This window comes from Lithobates pipiens, unplaced genomic scaffold, assembly GCF_037356315.1.
Source record: "Lithobates pipiens isolate NorthernLeopardFrog02 unplaced genomic scaffold, aLitPip1_a1.2 Scaffold_8, whole genome shotgun sequence".
In the NCBI taxonomy this organism is placed as follows: Eukaryota; Metazoa; Chordata; class Amphibia; order Anura; family Ranidae; genus Lithobates; species Lithobates pipiens.
Window position 1 is genome coordinate 551,724,741 of NW_027507903.1, and position 17,851 is coordinate 551,742,591.

Genomic DNA, 17,851 nt, shown 5'->3' on the forward strand with positions numbered 1-17,851 from the left:
TACAGCGTGTATAACAGTGTAAATTTGCTGTCCCCTCAAAATAACTCAACACACAGCCATTAATGTCTAAACCGCTGGTAACAAAAGTTAGTACACCCCTAAGTGAAAATGTCCAAATAGGGCCCAATTAGCCATTTTCCCTCCCAGTGTCCTGTGACTCATTCGCGTTACAAGGTCTCAGGTGTGAATGGGGAGCAGGTGTGTTAAATTTGGTGTTATCGCTCTCACTCTCTCATACTGGTCACTGGAAGTTCAACATGGCACCTTATGGCAAAGAACTCTCCGAGGATCTGAAAAAAAGAATTATTGCTCTACATAAAGATGGCATAGGCTATAAGAAGATTGCCAAGACCCAGAAACTGAGCTGCAGCATGGTGGGCAAAACCATACAGAGGTTTAAAAATCCAGGTTCCGCTCAGAACAGGCCTCGCTATGGTCGACCAAAGAAGTTGAGTGCATGTGCTCAGCGTCATATCCAGAGGTTGTCTTTGGGAAATAGACGTATGAGTGCTGCCAGCATTGCTGCAGAGGTTGTAGGGGTGGGGGGGGTGGGGTCAGCCTGTCAGTGCTCAGAGGGGACAGCAAATTTACACAGTTATAAAAGCTGTACACTCACTACTTTACATTGTCACAAAGTTTAATTACTTCAGTCACATGAAACGGTATAATAAAATATTTACAAAAATGTGAAGGGTGTACTCACTTTTGTGACATACTGTAAATGTGTTATTGGTTGTTGGAACACTGATTTTGTGCTGTATTTTTATCCCAGTTACCCGTTCAGTGAAAATGTTACAGAACCTGCAGAGTTCATGGGTACACGATGTCCAGCATGGTGTGACCGTGTCTTGATGTCTCACAGTGGCCGGGCTCTCATTCAGAAGGTTAGTAATGTGTCTAGTTTCTTCTCTGTTGCCCTCAGAACTCTTCCCCCTGCTCCTACTCACTCTTCTCTTCTCTGCAGGTTAAGGAGGGGGAAGACTGTGTTAAGTATCAGCGGATTGGAGGAGACGTCTGTATGGGCGATCACAAGGTGAGAGAGAAATGAAATGAAAATGTAATTGATATGTCATGGCATGTATAGTGCTTCAAATACACTAATGGGCTCTTCCTCCATCTCTCTAGCCTGTGTATCTCTACTTTGAGATGGAGACACCATTAGAACTGCCTGACAACTGACAGGTAATACTTAAAGTAATACTAAAGTCTGAATTTCTTTTGTTTAAAAATAACAAGCATGTTATACTTACCTGCTCTATGTAGTGGTTTTGCACAGAGCAGCCCCAATCCTCCACTTCTCGGGTCCCTTGCCGTAGCTCCTGGCCCCTTCCTCCTTGACGAATGTCCCCACAGCAGGCAGCTTGCTATGGGGTTACCTGAGCTGAGCCGCCATGCTGTGTGTCCATTCAGACACAGAGCCGCGGCTTCAGCTCCGCCCTGCTCCCTTTCTCTCCTCATTGGTTCACTGACTTTGATTGGCAGAAGTGGGAGCCAATGGTGCCTGCTGCTCTCTTAGCCAATGAGAAGGCAGAGTCTTTAGAATCACTTTAACACTTTTCACAACAAAGCTAACATACAAATGCTCCTAGGAAACAATAACCTCAGGTCTGTGACAGCCAACAGATTTTCCTTTTTTCCTCCCGAAGTGCAAAGAAATGTGATTCGTCACTATGAGCAACACAAACTAAAAATGAGTCTTCTACTGCATATATAGTTTCTGCTTAAAGAATAGGTAAACCCTGATGGGTTTTACTTCCTCTTTTGTTTCCAGCAAACCTTGCAAAGTAAAAGCATAATGGACTAGTATGCAGCTTACGGCACGGAGGTCAGTTTCCTCACAACAGACATTTAGGAGGTATTTCCAATACCTATAGGTAAGCCTTATTCTAGGCTTACCTATAGGTAAAACTCACAATCAGGGGTATACAACCACTTTAAAGCATATCCTAAACCAAGACACAATAACTTAATATATAGCAGCTTACCAGACTTTAGCTAGCGGTGGCTTCTTTAGTTTATTTATTTATTTATTTTATTTGAGGCCTGCTTTCCTTTATTTTCACCTGTTGTTCCTACCAAAAAGTCTGATTTTTTTAGCTTACATTAACAGACCAAGCTGTCCAGCAAAAGTGGCAGTTAGAAGCTTTGGACAAACCATTTAACACTGACAGGAGTGCTTACAATCTTTAAAATGTATTCATTTAGCTAACCTCAAGAGGAAAAAATACTTTTGTAACTTTTTAAAAGGAGTAAGTGCCCGTTCACACTACCACGACTTGTCAGGCAACTTAGCCGCCTGACAAGTCGCGCTCCGTTCTGTACTATGGAACCGTTCTAATAGGAGCGACTCAAGTCGCTCCGACTTAGAAAAAGGTTCCTGTACTATTTTTGGGGCAACTTCAGGCGACTTGCATTGACTTCTATACAGAAGTTGTTTTGCAAGTCAACCTCTGCACAGGGTGACAATGCTGCTGCCAAGGGTGACTACGCTGCTCCTCCGTAGATAACTGGAAGAGTGAGGCCGCGTACACACGGGCGGATTGTCTGCCCAACTAAGTTTGTCAGACAATCCGACAGACAGTCCGTTCAAAATTTGCATGAACGGACTTGACCACACACGATGAGCAGACAGTCCGCTGAAAGCGTGCGTGATGACGTGTACAGCACGTACGACGGGACTAGAAAAACGACGTCCTATACACTGCAATGCAACCTTCGGCCGTGTAAATCCTTTCTGAGCATGCGCCATACTTAATCCGTCCAACTTGCCTACACACGAGCGGACTGTCCGCTGAAACCAAGTTTGGACGGACAAAACCAAGTTTGAACGGACTGTCTTACGGAAATTCCGTAAGACTTTGTTCGTCAGATTGTCCGCTGAAAAAGTCCGCTGAAGCCCACACACGAGCGGATTGTCTGCTGAAACACGGTTCAGCGGACTAAGTTGGACAGACAATCCGCCCGTGTGTACGCGGCCTGAGTGTAACCACCCTAAAATAGGAAGCGTCTTATTGGTCAGATTACCAAATGAAAATAAAGGAAAAGGCACAAAAAAAATGAATGCAGCCACCAAATCTAAGGACTGGTAAGCTGCAATATTTAAACTTTTGTATTTTTTTAGGGGGGGGGGGGGTAGATTTGCTTTTATTTACTTTGTGCCTATCACAATAGTAATTTCACTATGTTGAAAAAAAAGTGTTGGTCAGCTTTTGTGGTTTTAGTTTTAAGTGATTCTACACATTCAAGAACTGTGGAACTATACCTTCACAAAAAAATTGCAAGCGGGCAGCTTTTTTTATTTTTATTACAGAAGAGACATACAATGTTCTCTTTTGACATAAAACAAGTTGACCTGCCTGTTCTCAATCTGCTATTGAATGTACACTCACCGGCCACTTTATTAGGTTCACCTGTTCAAATGCTTGGTAACACAAATTGCTAATCAGCCAATCACATGGCAGCAACAGATTTTAGGCATCTAGATGTGGTGAAGATGACTTGCTGAAGTTTAATCCGAGCATCAGAATGGAGAAGAAAGGGGATTTAAGTGACTTTGAACGTGGCATTGTTGTTGCTGTCAGACGGGCTGGTCTGAGTATTTCAAAAACTGTTGATCTATTGTGATTTTCACGCACAACTATCTCTAGGATTTACAGAGAATGACTTGATAAAGAGAAAATATCCAGGGAGCGGCAGTTGTGTGGAGGAAAATGGATTGTTGGTCTCAGAGGTCAGAGGAGAATGGCCAGAATGGTTCAAGATAATAGAAAGAAAACAGGAACTCAAATAACCACTCGTTACATCCAAGGTATGCAGAATACCATTTCTGAATGCACAACACATCGAACCTTAAAGCAGATGGGCTACAGCAGCAGAAGACCACACCAGGTGCCACTCCTTTCAGCTAAGGACAGGAAACTGAGGCTACAATTTGCACAGGCTCACCAAAATTTGGCAATAGAAGATTGGAAAAAGTTCCCTGGTTTGATGAGTCTGGATTTCAGCTGTGATATTCAGATGGTCGGGTCAGAATTTGGTGCAAACAACATGAAAGCATGGATCCATCCTGCCTTGTATCAACGGTCCAGGCTGGTGGTGTAATGGTGTGAGGAATATTTTCTTGGCACACTTTGGATCCCCTAGTACCAATTGAGCATTGTTTAAATGCCACAGCCTACCTGAGTGGACCATGTCCATCCCTTTATGACTAAAGTGTACCCAACTTCTGAAGGCTACTTCTAGCAGGATACTGTATTGCGCCATGTCACAAAGCTCAGATCATCTCAAACTGGTTTCTTGAACATGACAAGAGTTCACTGTACTCCATTCGCCTCCACAGTCACCAGATCTCAATCCAAAAGACCACCTTTGGGATGTGGTGGAACGAGAGATTTGCCTCATGGATGTACAGCCGACAAATCTACAGCAACTGTAAGATGCTATCATGTCAATATGGACCCAGATTTCTAAGGAATGTTTCCAACACATTTTTGAATCTATGCTACAAACAATTAAGGCAGTTCTGAAGGCAAAAGGGGGTCCAACCCCAGTACTAGCAATGTGTACCTAATAAAGTATCCGGTGAGTGTATAGTGTCAGCATAGTGCCAGTGTAGCAGGATGAAGAACTCCCATGTGCATGTTCAGGAGGAATGTTGTCCCTGTTGGCCAATCCAAAGACCGAAAAACTGGTACCCAGAGGAATCCTGGGTGGCTGGTAAGAGATCCAATGATCACATTGTTGGCACACAGGTGTGAGCATTCTTTTTTAAAACATTTTTTATTATTGAGACCTGAACTATAAGGAATTCAGAGTAGTACTACCACTGTCAACATTCACCATAGAGTTCTTTTGCACAATTTAGCCACAAATGTCCTCTGGGGGAATCTAGGATGGAAAAGGACCTGAGGGTCCCAGTAGATGTTAGGCTCAGCAATGGTATACAATGCCAAACTGCTGCTAACCAGGGCCAATTGAAGGAATTTGGGGGCCCCAAGCAAAATGGACATGGAGGCCCCCCCGTCCCCCGCCCCCCCCCCCCCCCCGGGGACAGAGGGACACAGTGGGGGTGGGGGGGGGGGACAGAGGGACGCCACGGGGACAGGGAGATGCTGTGGGGAGGGGACAGAGAGACAGAGTGGGATGGGGACAGAGAGACAGAGTGGGATGGGGACAGAGGGACAGGGTGTGATGAGGACAGAGGGACAGAGTGTGATGAGGACAGAGGGACAGAGTGGTATGGGGACAGAGGGACAGAGTGTGATGAGGACAGAGGGACAGAGTGGTATGGGGACAGAGGGACAGAGTGGTATGAGGACAGAGGGACAGGGTGGGATGAGGACAGAGGAATAGGGTGGGATGAGGACAGAGGGACAGAGTGGGATGAGGACAGAGGGACAGGGTGGGATGTGGACTGAGGGACAAGGTGGGATGCGGACAGAGGAACAGAGTGGGATGGGGACAGAGGGACGGGGACAGATGGACAGAGTGGGATGGGGACAGAGGGACACAGTGAGATGGGGACAGAGGGATAGGGTGGGATGAGGACAGAGGGACAGGGTGGGATTGGGACAGAGGGACAGGGTGGGATTGGAACAGAGGGACAGACGGACAGAGTGGGATGAGGACAGAGTGGGATGGGGACAGAGGGACAGAGTGGGATGGGGACAGAGGGACAGGGTGGGATGAGGACAGAGGGACAGGGTGGGATGAGGACAGAGGGACAGGGTGGGATGAGGACAGAGGGACAGGGTGGGATGAGGACAGAGGGACAGAGTGGGATGAGGACAGATGGACAGAGTGGTATGGGGACAGAGGGACAGAGTGGGATGAGGACAGAGTGGGATGAGGACTGAGGGACAGAGTGGGATGGGGACAGAGGGACAGACTGGGATGAGGACAGAGGGACAGACTGGGATGAGGACAGAGGGACAGAGCTCAGAGCCCCCCCCCAGCACATATCTTCTTCCCTCCCAAATCACTCACCAGCACATATCCCCATACCCCCCTCCTATCACTCTCATGTGTGCACCTCTTATCTGTGTCCTCACTGAGTGTATACACTGCACATACCAGCAGCACGGCTCTCTTGCTGAAGTTGAGTCTCTCCTCGGCTCCTCCTCTTGGCTGTGTACACAGGAACATTGGAGCCGAGGGGGAGGAGCAGTCGGAAGAGTGTGTGCGAATGTCAGTGGAGAGAGAGGGACGGCTGCTCTGGAAAGCCGATCGACACTAAGGGACCCCGGGCGGCAGATGTCCCAGGTTGCGCACGCTAGCGCATCCTAGACTGACCAATTACAGGAGCTCAGTGACGAAACTTGTCGTTGCACTGAGCTCTGGGATTCAGCTGTGCGCCCCCCCTGTGGGAGGAAGGAGGGGGGGTTCGTGGGGGGCGGCTTCAGGCTGCAGCTTACAGGAAGCGGCTGGGGCCCCAGGCCAGCTCGGGGCCCCAAGCAATTGCTTGTTTTGCCTGTCCTGTCGCGACGAACAAAGCAAACAGAATATTGTCTTGCATTAAAAAGGGGATGAACTCCAGAGATAAAACGATAATTCTCTTGCTCGACAAGACTCTGGTCCGGCCGCACCTAGAGTATGCGGTTCAGTTCTGGGCACCAGTCCTCAGGAAGGATGTACTGGAAATGGAGAGAGTTCAGAAAAGAGCAACAAAGCTAATAAAGGGTCTGGAGGATATTAGTTATGAGGAAAGGTTACAAGCACTGAACTTATTCTCTCTGGAGAAGAGACGCTTGAGAGAGGATATGATTTAGATGTACAAGATATATGTAACTACGTATGTAAATAGCGTACTGGTGACCCCACAATAGCGATAAAACTGAAATGGAATTTAAAAAGACACTCGGCCATTCACTAAAATAAGAAGAGAAACAGTTTAACCTTAAATTACGTAGAGGGTTCTTTACTGTAAGAGCGGTAAGAATGTGGAATTCCCTTACACAGGCGGTGGTCTCAGCGAGGGGCATCAATAATTTAAAAAAACTATTAGATAAGTACCTGAGTAACCACAACATACAGGGATATACAATGTAATACTGACATATAATCACACACACATAGGTTGAACTTGATGGACTTGTGTCTTTTTTCAACCTCACCAACTATGTAACAATGCCTAGAGGTGGCCAGTAGAAGAAAAAAAAATCACAATAATGATCTTATCTATTTGGAAGGCCTGCCCTGTCTAAAAGTTATCCGCAATCCCTAATTTTCTCCAGAATATGAATCGCCTGGTGCCTTTAGGCGCTGGATTAAAGGAGTTGTAAACCCTCATGTTTTTCCACCTTAATGCATCCTATGCATTAAGGTTTTACCTTGTTAATGAGTCTATCAACAATTTAACAGGCAGCAGCTCATCTATATAATGAATTTACTATTCATGTGCATAGGTTGAATACATTCTTATACAACTTTTGTATTGTCTTTTATGTGAAAATAGTTGACCAAGAAAAAATATTGGAATATGTACATTCTGAAGCTTGGTGCTGCCCCCTAACCTGGCTGCCCCGTGCCATTTCAGTCCTTTGCTTATAGCATATCCAGCATAAGGGTGGAGTTGCACCAAGGCCTTCTTGCCCACACGAAACGTCTTTAATCTAAGTAATGCCCCGTACACACAAGCGCAATTTCCGTTGGAAAAATCTTGGATGTTTTTTCCGATGGAATTCTGCTCAAGCTTGGCTACGACGAGCCGAGAAAATGAAGTTCAATGCTTCCAAGCATGCATTGAATTGTTTCCAAGCATGCGTCGGAATTTTGAGGGTTGGAATTGCTACAGACGATCAGAACGACTGAAAAATTGAGAACCTGCTCTCAATCTTTTGCTGGCGGGAATTCCGCCAGCAAAAGTCCGATGGAGCAAACACATGGTCGGAATAAAAGCTCACATCAGACTTTTGCTGGCGGGATTTCCGATCGTGTGTACGGGCATTAACTTAGTGTATCGATCTTGTGCCGGGAGCAATCAGAAAGTTGCAATTCACTAGTTTCGAACCAGCTCTGTGTGAATCGCACTGTCCATATCTCCTACTCGTCAGTTTATTGAGGTATGAATCTGGGCTGGACTTCAGCCCTTGGCCAATCAACCCTGGGGGGGGGGGGGGGGGGTTGGGAAGCGTTCCCTTCCTAGCCCAGAGGATGGTTCCGTGTTTCAAAGTGGATAGGGTTAAATGGGCCATGAATGTTTCTGACAGCTGAGCCAAAGATAGGATTTTCAACACAAGTGCTTCAGTCCAATCACAAGATAAGTCACTGCTTCGCTCCCGTGATCAGGCTCCATATAACTGTTTTGTAGATTTCTCTTGGATTCTATATACACAACACAAACCATTTTTTGCAACTAATATTCCAGTTTTTATGAGAGATAAAATATATTACTTTGACATAAATCAATGGCGGTTAGAAGGGAACCTGTAGAGTAAACGGGTCTCGTCACCTGCTGGGCTTGTAGACAAAAGGGCTAGATCTTTAGATCTTTCCTCGGAGTCTTCTGGCAGGTGACAGTTTTATCGGCACTTAGGTGTCACTTCTGGTCTAGAGCTTGCTCTGTCCTTTTCAAACTCTAATTGAGGAACATCTGTCTATGACTGAGTACTGATTAAGGGAATACAGTATCTTTAGTTCCACTGAATTAAACTACATCTACAATCATACTTCTTCTACAGATCACATCATATCTCAGCTATTGGCAAAACTACCCTACTTTTATATTTATGTTACAGATCTCTGTCTGTATTACCCATAGCAACCAATCAGATCCTACGTCTCATAATCCCAGTGCAGTATTCCTGCCATACGTATTCCTGAGAACAAGTGTCCAACTGATTGTGAAATATCTGATTTGGGTGGACAGTGAATTCACCAACAGGAAAATGATCAGCTTTTTATTTTCTCTTTACAGGCAGACAACTGGATCACACTACAGATAAATGACATCACTGTTCACTGCATTTTATATGTTACCGCCAGGGGTGACTTTGTTTAGGGATATCTTTTACAACCATTGATATTTATAATATTGTTTTGTTTTATTTAAAATACAATTTGTATAAAGTGCTCTTACTGTAAGCATTTCTCTTTGTGGGTTTTATTTAAAGTGGAACTCCAGGCAGACATACATATAATGGGGCCGTTTAACCTGCCAAATGTCAATCCAGTTCTGGGATGTTCAAAGCTCTGCCATACAGTACAGCCCTGTCTGGCCAGGGAAGAGACCTGATTTATATCTGCTGCAGTTCAGTAACACTTTTAGGTCTTGTATTACCCAGGGCTGTGACCGGACAGTCAAAGGAGAATCAGCAGACTGATGAGCTCATCTGTTTGTCACTTGGCTCTCTTCTCCTATCAGCCTTCTTCATTGCACTGCTTCCCCTCCCTTAAGGGCCGTACACATGGGCAGAATATCAGGCGCCATTGGCCGGTTCAATAGAAAATTGTCCGACATTCAGCTGTTTGGCCGGCTTCTGGCGAAGGGGCATGACCCAAAAAGGTCTGCCGATCCAATGGCTGAGAGCGCTGACCAGCGTGTTCTGGCAGGGGGGTCCCCCTGTCAGAACACAATAGCAGTTGGTACAGCGGCTTCTCCTGAGCTCTTTAAAGCTGGGTTGAATGGAACAAAAAAACGAATAGTGTGTATCTGAGCCCTGCTTCACAGGAACTGCAAAAAACGATACCAAGTTAATTTCAGATAATACATACACTGCATAAAAAAATACATTGAATTACTGTATTTATTGATGTATAACACACACTTTTTCACCATGAAAATCCGGTGTAAATAGTGTGTGCATGTTATACGTCGACCCTGCAATTTGGGCTGCCCAGGAGGGAACAGGGAGGGGGGCGGGACGAGTGCCATCAGATTACATACAGCAAGAATCTCCTGTTTACTCAGCGGCCTCTGTAATAGGAAGTCCCGTCTCCTGGGCCGGTATTGGACCAGTGTTCTGTCTATCATAGAAGCCGGTCCAGGAGGTGGGACTTTGTATTAAAGAGACCGCCGAGTAAAGAGATTCTCGCTGTCCCCTCCCTGTCCCCTCCGCTCGTCCTGTCCCCCTCCCGGTCCCCTCCGAGGCAGCAGTAATCTGAGGTGAGGCTTCAGATGGGCATTAACCACTTCAGACCGGACCATTTTACTGGCCAAAGACCAGACCACTTTTTGCGATTCGGCACTGCGTCGCTTTAACTGACAATTGCGCGGTCATGAGACGTGGCTCCCAAACAACATTTACATCCTTTTTTTCCCACAAATAGAGCTTTCTTTTGGTGGTATTTGATCACCCCTGCGGTTTTTATTTTTTGCGCTATAAACAAAAATAGAGCGACAATTTTGAAAAAAACACATTATTTTTTACTTTTTGTTATAATAAATATCCCCCAAAAATAGATAAAAAAAACTTTTTCCCTCAGTTTAGGCCGATATGTATTCTTCTACATAGTTTTGGTAAAAAAAAATCGCAATAAGCGATTATTGATTGGTTTGCACAAAAGTTATAGCATTTACAAAATAGGGGATAGTTTTATGGCATTTTTATTAATATTTTTTTTTACTAGTAATGGCGGCGATCAGCGATTTTTATTGTGACTGCGACATTATGGCGGACACATCGGACATTTTTGACACATTTTTGGGACCATTGTCATTTATACAGCAATCACTGCTAAACAAGTGCAGTGATTCCTGTGTAAATGACACTGGAAGTGAAGGGGTTAACCAGTGGGTGGCAGCGTAGGGGTTAAGTGTTCCTAGGGGCGTGTTACTAACTGTTGGGGGCTGGGCTTTCTTTTAGTGAACACTGATCTCTGCTCCAATCACATGGAGCAGAGATCAGCATCACTTTTTGCTAGGCAGAACGGGGAGATGCTGTTTACAACGGCATCTCCCAGTTCAGCTGCCCCGTGAGACGATCACGGGTATGCCCACTTTAAGATTTAAGATTGGACGTACCTGTACGCCAATATGCCTGCCTGTGCCATTCTGCCGACGTACATCGGCGTGCGCTGGTCGGGAAGTGGTTAATCAGGCTGCACTCATGGCAATGGTGAGGCTGCATATGGGCATTGATCAGGCTGCATTGACGGGCAATTGTGAGGCTCTAGATGGGCATTGATCAGGCTGCATTGATGGGCAATTGTGAGGCTCTAGATGGGCATTGATCCGGCTGCAGATGGGCAATGGTGAGACTGCAGATAGCATTGATCAGGCTGCAGATGGGCAATGGTGAGGCTGCATTGATGGGCACTGACCCTTATTTTGCTTCAAAGTTCTTTGTTTAAAATTTGAGGTTTTTTTCCTGAAACTTCCCTCCTAAAATGAAGGTGCGTGTTATACGTCTGTGCGTGTTATACGCCTGTGCGTGTTATATGCCGATAAATACGGTATGTATTTGTGATTTCAAAGCTGTGTTAAATATTGCTTTTTATTTCTCCCTGAAGTTCAGCTTTTCTATACTATACATCCATTGTATATGCACAAGATAACACGATGGGTTTTCAGACACCGAAATGTAGTGAATTGTCTGGGTTTGTGCCGTAGTGGACAGCAGTGGGACAAGGATCAGGTGTGGTGACAGCTTTTATAACCGGTGACAGATGGGCTGCTCAGGATGAATGAATGCTTATTAATCTGCTGCTGTCAAAGCCGTTGTTTGCTTCTTTGCTCAAAGCAATGATAAGAAAAACATAAGAACATGTCGTACATATGTCAACACTGGCACTATATGCTTCAAAATCTCCAACACAAGCTTTGTGTACTCAATAGACACCTCACAAAACCTCACTATGAAGTGCTCATCTGTAGTGCTAAAAAATAAGAAATTGTAGATCACTGGTAGGCAGCCAAGTGCAATTTGGGGCTCCATTCTACCCCCCCCCCCTTTTTATTTTCCTCTTAAGAGCCTAACATGTCCTTGTTTCCACTTCTTGTATTATTAAAGGAAAAAGGGAAGAATACCACCCTTTAACTAAATGATCCGAAATGATGGACGAAACCAAAAATGCTAGTTGCCTGGCTGCCATACTGATCCTCTTGCTTCAGAACTTTCCATTACTGTTTTACCCATACCATGTATGTGTATAAGGAATAATAAAAAAATAAAAAATATGATACAATACTTGTAATAAGCAGTGCCATACAAACAAGCATCTCACATAGTACAGCAAAAGGATGAGAATGAAATAATGCTCTTTAAGCTTTTAGCAGAGTCATTTAGCTGTGGATAATTCTTCCTTTGCAGCAAGATGATCATGTTCACCTTTGCCAAAAGTAGTATTACAGTGTTACTAAACCCAGCACCCTGTATTCACTATATCTGGTCTCCCACAGTACACAGAACATGGAAATGTAATTCTTTTGGTAACTCTAAACTGCTAAATACCTTTTCTCAGCAGTATATAGCAGACTTGTGACTTCTATCAGTGTCTGATTAAAGCTTGTAGGAGGAGTGTTCATTCTACTCTGACTGTCCTATGAGACCTCTGTCCCCCTGTCTGGACAGTGCTGATTGACCCTGTGCTGATCACATGAACCCCCCCCCCCCCCCCCCAAGAAAAAAAAGACTCTCTAGCAATACACACCAAACTGAGCATGTGCAGAGTGCCCCAAGGCTCTGTACTATCAGGAGATGGATTGGGGACAGTAGGAGAAGGGGAAGATCAGAGAAGACAGGATCAAAGAGTCTTTTTTTACACAGTACAGAGGATTAACCCCTTAGGTTCCACAGTGAGTATAACAAACATGTTTACTGCATATACAGACCAGTTTAATTGTTGTGTGTTTAGTAACACCTTGAACCCTCAGCATTTTTTTTATGTGCCCCAGTAAACTATGTGCTAAAATTCTTACACCAGCACTTGCAATTTACAACTTTCAGTGCTGCTGGCTCCTGATCTCTTAGTGCTGCTTCTCTGAACTTCTAGTCTTCGCAGTAAAGATTAGTGTTACAGTTAGCATTAGTGTTAAGCCTGCTATACATTGGTCGAATATCGGCCGGTATTGGCTGATTCAACAGAAACTGGCCAACATTCAGCCCATGTGTATAGCCCCCCCCCCTCCAAAACACAATAGCTCAGTGAGAAGATTACTGTACTAACATTGTTTAGATAGTACAGCATGCTCCTCAAATTTTTTTGTTCAGCTCGCTGGGTTGAATGGGAAATAAAAAAAATGTTTGTGTGTCCCGGGCTTTAGACTACATTCACACCGGTGATTTAGGCCGGTATGAATTGTAGCAGCAGGAATCTACTGATTCCCGCTGTGGCTCTGAGCAGTTAAGTATAGTCGCTGGCCTCGCTTACTATAATGACCAGGCAACAGCGGCCGCAGGTATTTGTGGCTTTCCCAGGGAAGTCTTTACTATTGATTGGACCCTGGGCAAACATTTTCTTGCCCCCCCATGCAATTTCAAGCTTCACCTGCTTGCGCACCATGGACTGGGGTGGTGAACGGACCCATCAATAGACAGAAAACTCCTAGGGATCCTAGGGATCAGTGGCAGTGCTGGAGTGAGGGGAGGGTGTTATCAATGGCAATGCTGATTTTTTTTTACTGACTACCAGTATAAAGAGTAGTTTCAACACTGGCCATCAATGTAATCAATGTAATAAGGGTTTACACTGACCAATAATGTAATAGAAGCATTCACAGTAACCACCAATGTCAGGAGAGGAACCTTCACACTGGCCACTAGTGTGAATAAAAGGATTATACACCAAGCTCCAATGTAATGAGAAGATTTACAATGACCGCCATTATAAAGGGGATTTACAATGACCACTAATGTAATAGGAGCATTCACAGTAACCACCAATGTAAGGAGGGATTTACACTGACCACTAATGTAAGGGGGGCCTTCACACTGGCCACTAGTGTGAATGGAAGGATTCTACACCAAGCCCTAATGTAATGAGAAGATTTACACTGACCACCAACTGAGACATTTAGCCTGTATTCACATTTGTGTGTATCTGGAACGCATGAAAAATCGCTTTCCTAACACCACAGAAACATGCCGCCCTTTAGCAGATATACAGCTGTGCCATTAATTGTTAATGAAACCCTCACGCATCTGCTGACGTGCTGTGCCACCATGTGATTTTGAAAACGCGTTAGGGACTTCCACATTGCTAGTGTATAGAGCAACCCATTCAAATAATAGGGGTCCCTACATGCGACCTTCATCTTTATCCACCCTGTCAGTATACCTTTGCATCCTAAAACCCCTGATAACCTCTGCACCCCAACCCTTCACCCCTTTAACTCTACCTGCCCCCCTGCTTATCTTTGCACCCACCTTCCTTACCCCTCTATACATGCCCTCCTTGCTCACCTGTGCACCCAAACTGTAATTCATTCTCTGCCTACCTCTAGAAACCTCACACTGCCCTCCCCCTCACCAATGTGCTTACCTTTGCAGATCAGGCTGATGTTAGGCTGAATGACCACAGTTGCAGGCAGGACTTTCAAGCATGCCCTTTTATCTCCCCAGTGGGCAGCATTCAGTATAGGTGATGATGGATATGACCTCAGGGGGACGTGATGCACATAGGAATGCCACCTCTATTTACATATGAATGCCAGTGGATATTTACATGTTAATGCTGCCACTATTTAGATATCAATGCTGGTTATTTACATGTAAACGCAGGGTCTGCAGGTGAGTCGTCTGTACACAATAGGGTAGAGCTGGACAGCATTCGTAACAGAACTTCACACTGAAATATGAGGACACAGCACGGGACTAAAACTTCAAGGGACAAGGGAATTTAAAGTGTATAGTTGGCAAGTATGAGGCAGCTGCTTTGGGCCCCACAACAATGACAGGGCCCAGGGCAGCTGCACCTTTTGGCCTGCCTTAAAGATGGCCCTGGGCTATCCTCACCGAAATGACCTCCAGTGATCGCTGCTGGATGTGCATATACAGTACATACTTGTTTTAGGCTTCATCCACGCAGTCACATGATTGCAAAATGTCAGTCTCTCACATCTGCTGGTGTGTTAGGTGGGAGCGGATCTCTTCGTCTTCGACATTGACTTAGAGCAGCAGAAACCAGTGGGAGACGTCACTGCTCTATTAAAGTCATCTCCATTTTCAGAGGTTTGTGGTCCAGTGACTGCATAGAAAGTAATTCAAAAAGTTTACATTGTGACTTTGTTTTTAAGGCTGGATTCACACTGCTGCGGGGGGAGATCCTGATGTGATTCGCACCACACTGCAGTGCAAATCACATGCGATCTCCGTAGCGATGCGAGTTCAGCCATACAGATAGTATGGCTGAATTCGCATCGCTCCCGCAGCAAACTCGCACGGGACCCTTTTCTTGGTCCGCAGCAGAATCGGATCGCATGGGTGTTCACACCATGCGATCCGAGTTTGCAGATCGCACTGCGATATGCGGACGGATCTGGGGGTGTCATTAACATTTCACTGACACTCCCAGCAGTCCGCATAGGGCAGTGTGAACTGCCGGCGGGAAGCATGCGATGCGGGAAAACGCAGCGGATTCGCAGCGTTCCCGCATCGCTATAGTGTGAACCTAGCCTAAATGTATGCAGGTCCATGGGGAGAAAATGGGAAGGAACATTTAAATGTTAGTTTAATACTCAGCCTTTTGTTCTACTTTAATTTTTCCATCTTATAGCTTATAAGAGATCAGAGGGATCGCCCATCAATGGTGCACTCTGGAGAATTTTTTATTTTTTTTAACTACATCTCGCATTGGTCCACCAAGGCCCATAGGCCCATTTCTGTTTATTTCCTCTGTTACCCCTTTGTACTACATGTAAACCACAGGTTGCACATCACCCTGAATATAAGAACAAAAACACCTCTTCATTGTCTCTGTACTGAGGGTCCAGAATAAAAGGGGGTGGGGGATCTGTACTCCAGGAAAGGCAGCACTTACTAAAATTTGCTGAGTTATAAGGAGTTAAGTCCAATGAGGTGTATGTCACTCTGTGAACTTCCATCTTTTTTTATATTTAAAATGTTGTTTTGGTTTGAAAAAGAAACAAAGTCTGGTATGAATGTATGGTATGAATATTAATGTAACAAAGTCAATTCTTGAGTTGTCAGCATAGCAATACAGAGGCAGAGACTATAATAGATATCTGTCATCTATCACCACATCAGAAAGCAAAAGGCATAACATATATCTAAGTACTAATGGGACTGAGCAGTTACTTCCCATCTATTTTGATACACAACAGCCTATAGAATTGCTTTACAGTTTTGTAGATAACTGTTATTACCATTACCTTTTATTTTAGATTTGCAACTATTATAGTTTTGTCAAATATTAGATTGTCACTTCATTGCAATTTGGTGAACTGAGGACATTCTGTTTATGTACCGAACCGCATAGAAATCTAATATCCTGGTTGTACAATGGTCTGAGGTACATTTGAATAGGCTGGCTAATGCAGTGTGCCTCGATGCATTCAAATAAATGAATGATGATCACAGAATGCAAACTAACAGTGGAACATTCCAAGAACATACATAGAGGTAGGAGTGACTGTAACAAAAGGGTAGAGAACTCCAAGAGAAGAACAGGGGTTGGGTTTATGGAGGAAATGCAACAATCAGAATAGTTGTATTATTAATCGGTACACCTGAACTCTAGTGAGGGTTCGACAATCTGTATATAAAATGGTAACACTCGCTAGGAGAAAAGTCTAAATCTCACTGGGAAAAGTGTGCCTACTCATGGAATGAGGCGAAATACCATAGACCTGATGAAAAATCTTGTCTGCTGGTCCTGGGACGATGGCCATGGGGGTGACTAGACATGTGCGATTCATTTTGTAACAAATAGATTTTCATACAAATTTGTTAGTATTCGTACATTCAGATCAATTTGAACATTCGAAGAACCAAAATACGAAAATTACGAAATTATAAATAAGCAAAATAACGAACACGCGAAAATACCAACGGACAAACTTACGAAAAATACGAAACGCCATAACAGTAAAATAAAGAAAAATTAGATCTATAACAAATGATTTACATTTCGTATTTTCAATCCTTTGCTCATAATTTCGTATGTTCGTATTTTTATTCATGTGTTTGTAATTTAATTTCTTCATCTGTTTGTAATTTCGTTTGTTCTTGTTCTCGAATCGTTCTTTCGAATGGACAGTGTAAGTGTATCTTAATATGTATGGTCGTAATTTCGTATGTTCGGAATTTCGTGTTCTCGAATCGTTCTTTCGCATGGGCAGTGTATTGGTGAGTGATGTAAAGTATCTCACAAAAGTGAGTACAACCCTTACATTTTTGTAAATATGTTATTATATCTTTTTATTTGACAGCACTGAAGAAATTACACTTTGCTGGAATTGGGGTTATTTACAAAGGCAAATCCACTTTGCACTGCAAGTGCCCTTGAAAGTGCACTTGGAAGTGCAGTCGCTGTAGACATGCAAGGACAATAAAAAACAGAATTTTATCTTGCACATGATTGGATGATAAAATCAGCAGAGCTTCCCCTCATTTCAGATCTACCCCTCAGATTTACAGTGACTGCACTTCCAAGTGCACTTGTAGGGCAAAGTGAATTTGCCTTTCCTAAATAACCCCCAATCTAAAGTAGTGAGTGTACAGCTTGTGTAACAGTGCCAAATTGCTGTCCCCTCAAAATAACTTAACACACAGCCATTAATGTCTAAACCGCTGGCAACAAAAGTGAGTACACCCCTAACTAAAAATATCCAAATTGGGCCCAATTACCCATTAGCCGTTAGTGTTACAAGGTCTCAGGTGTGAATGGGGAGCAGGTGTGTTAAATTTGGTGTTATCGCTCTCACTCTCTCATACTGGTCACTGGAAGTTCAACA

The 17,851-nt window shown here is 44.2% G+C and overlaps 1 protein-coding gene across 11 annotated transcripts in view; it reads left to right on the top strand.

The window, feature by feature from the left end:
* Positions 1 to 9,081, top strand: part of LOC143960901 (inositol polyphosphate-5-phosphatase A-like) — a 107,039-nt gene extending 97,958 nt beyond the window's left edge. For all 11 annotated transcript variants that reach the window (XM_077469893.1, XM_077469899.1, XM_077469903.1 and 8 more), the window contains 4 exons: positions 773 to 884; positions 965 to 1,033; positions 1,126 to 1,182; positions 8,915 to 9,081. In XM_077469893.1, coding sequence (XP_077326019.1) covers positions 773 to 884; positions 965 to 1,033; positions 1,126 to 1,179 — 235 coding nt within the window. In that variant the 3' untranslated portion in view covers positions 1,180 to 1,182; positions 8,915 to 9,081. The remainder of the gene's footprint in view (positions 1 to 772; positions 885 to 964; positions 1,034 to 1,125; positions 1,183 to 8,914) is intronic.
* Positions 9,082 to 17,851: the final 8,770 nt, after the last annotated feature.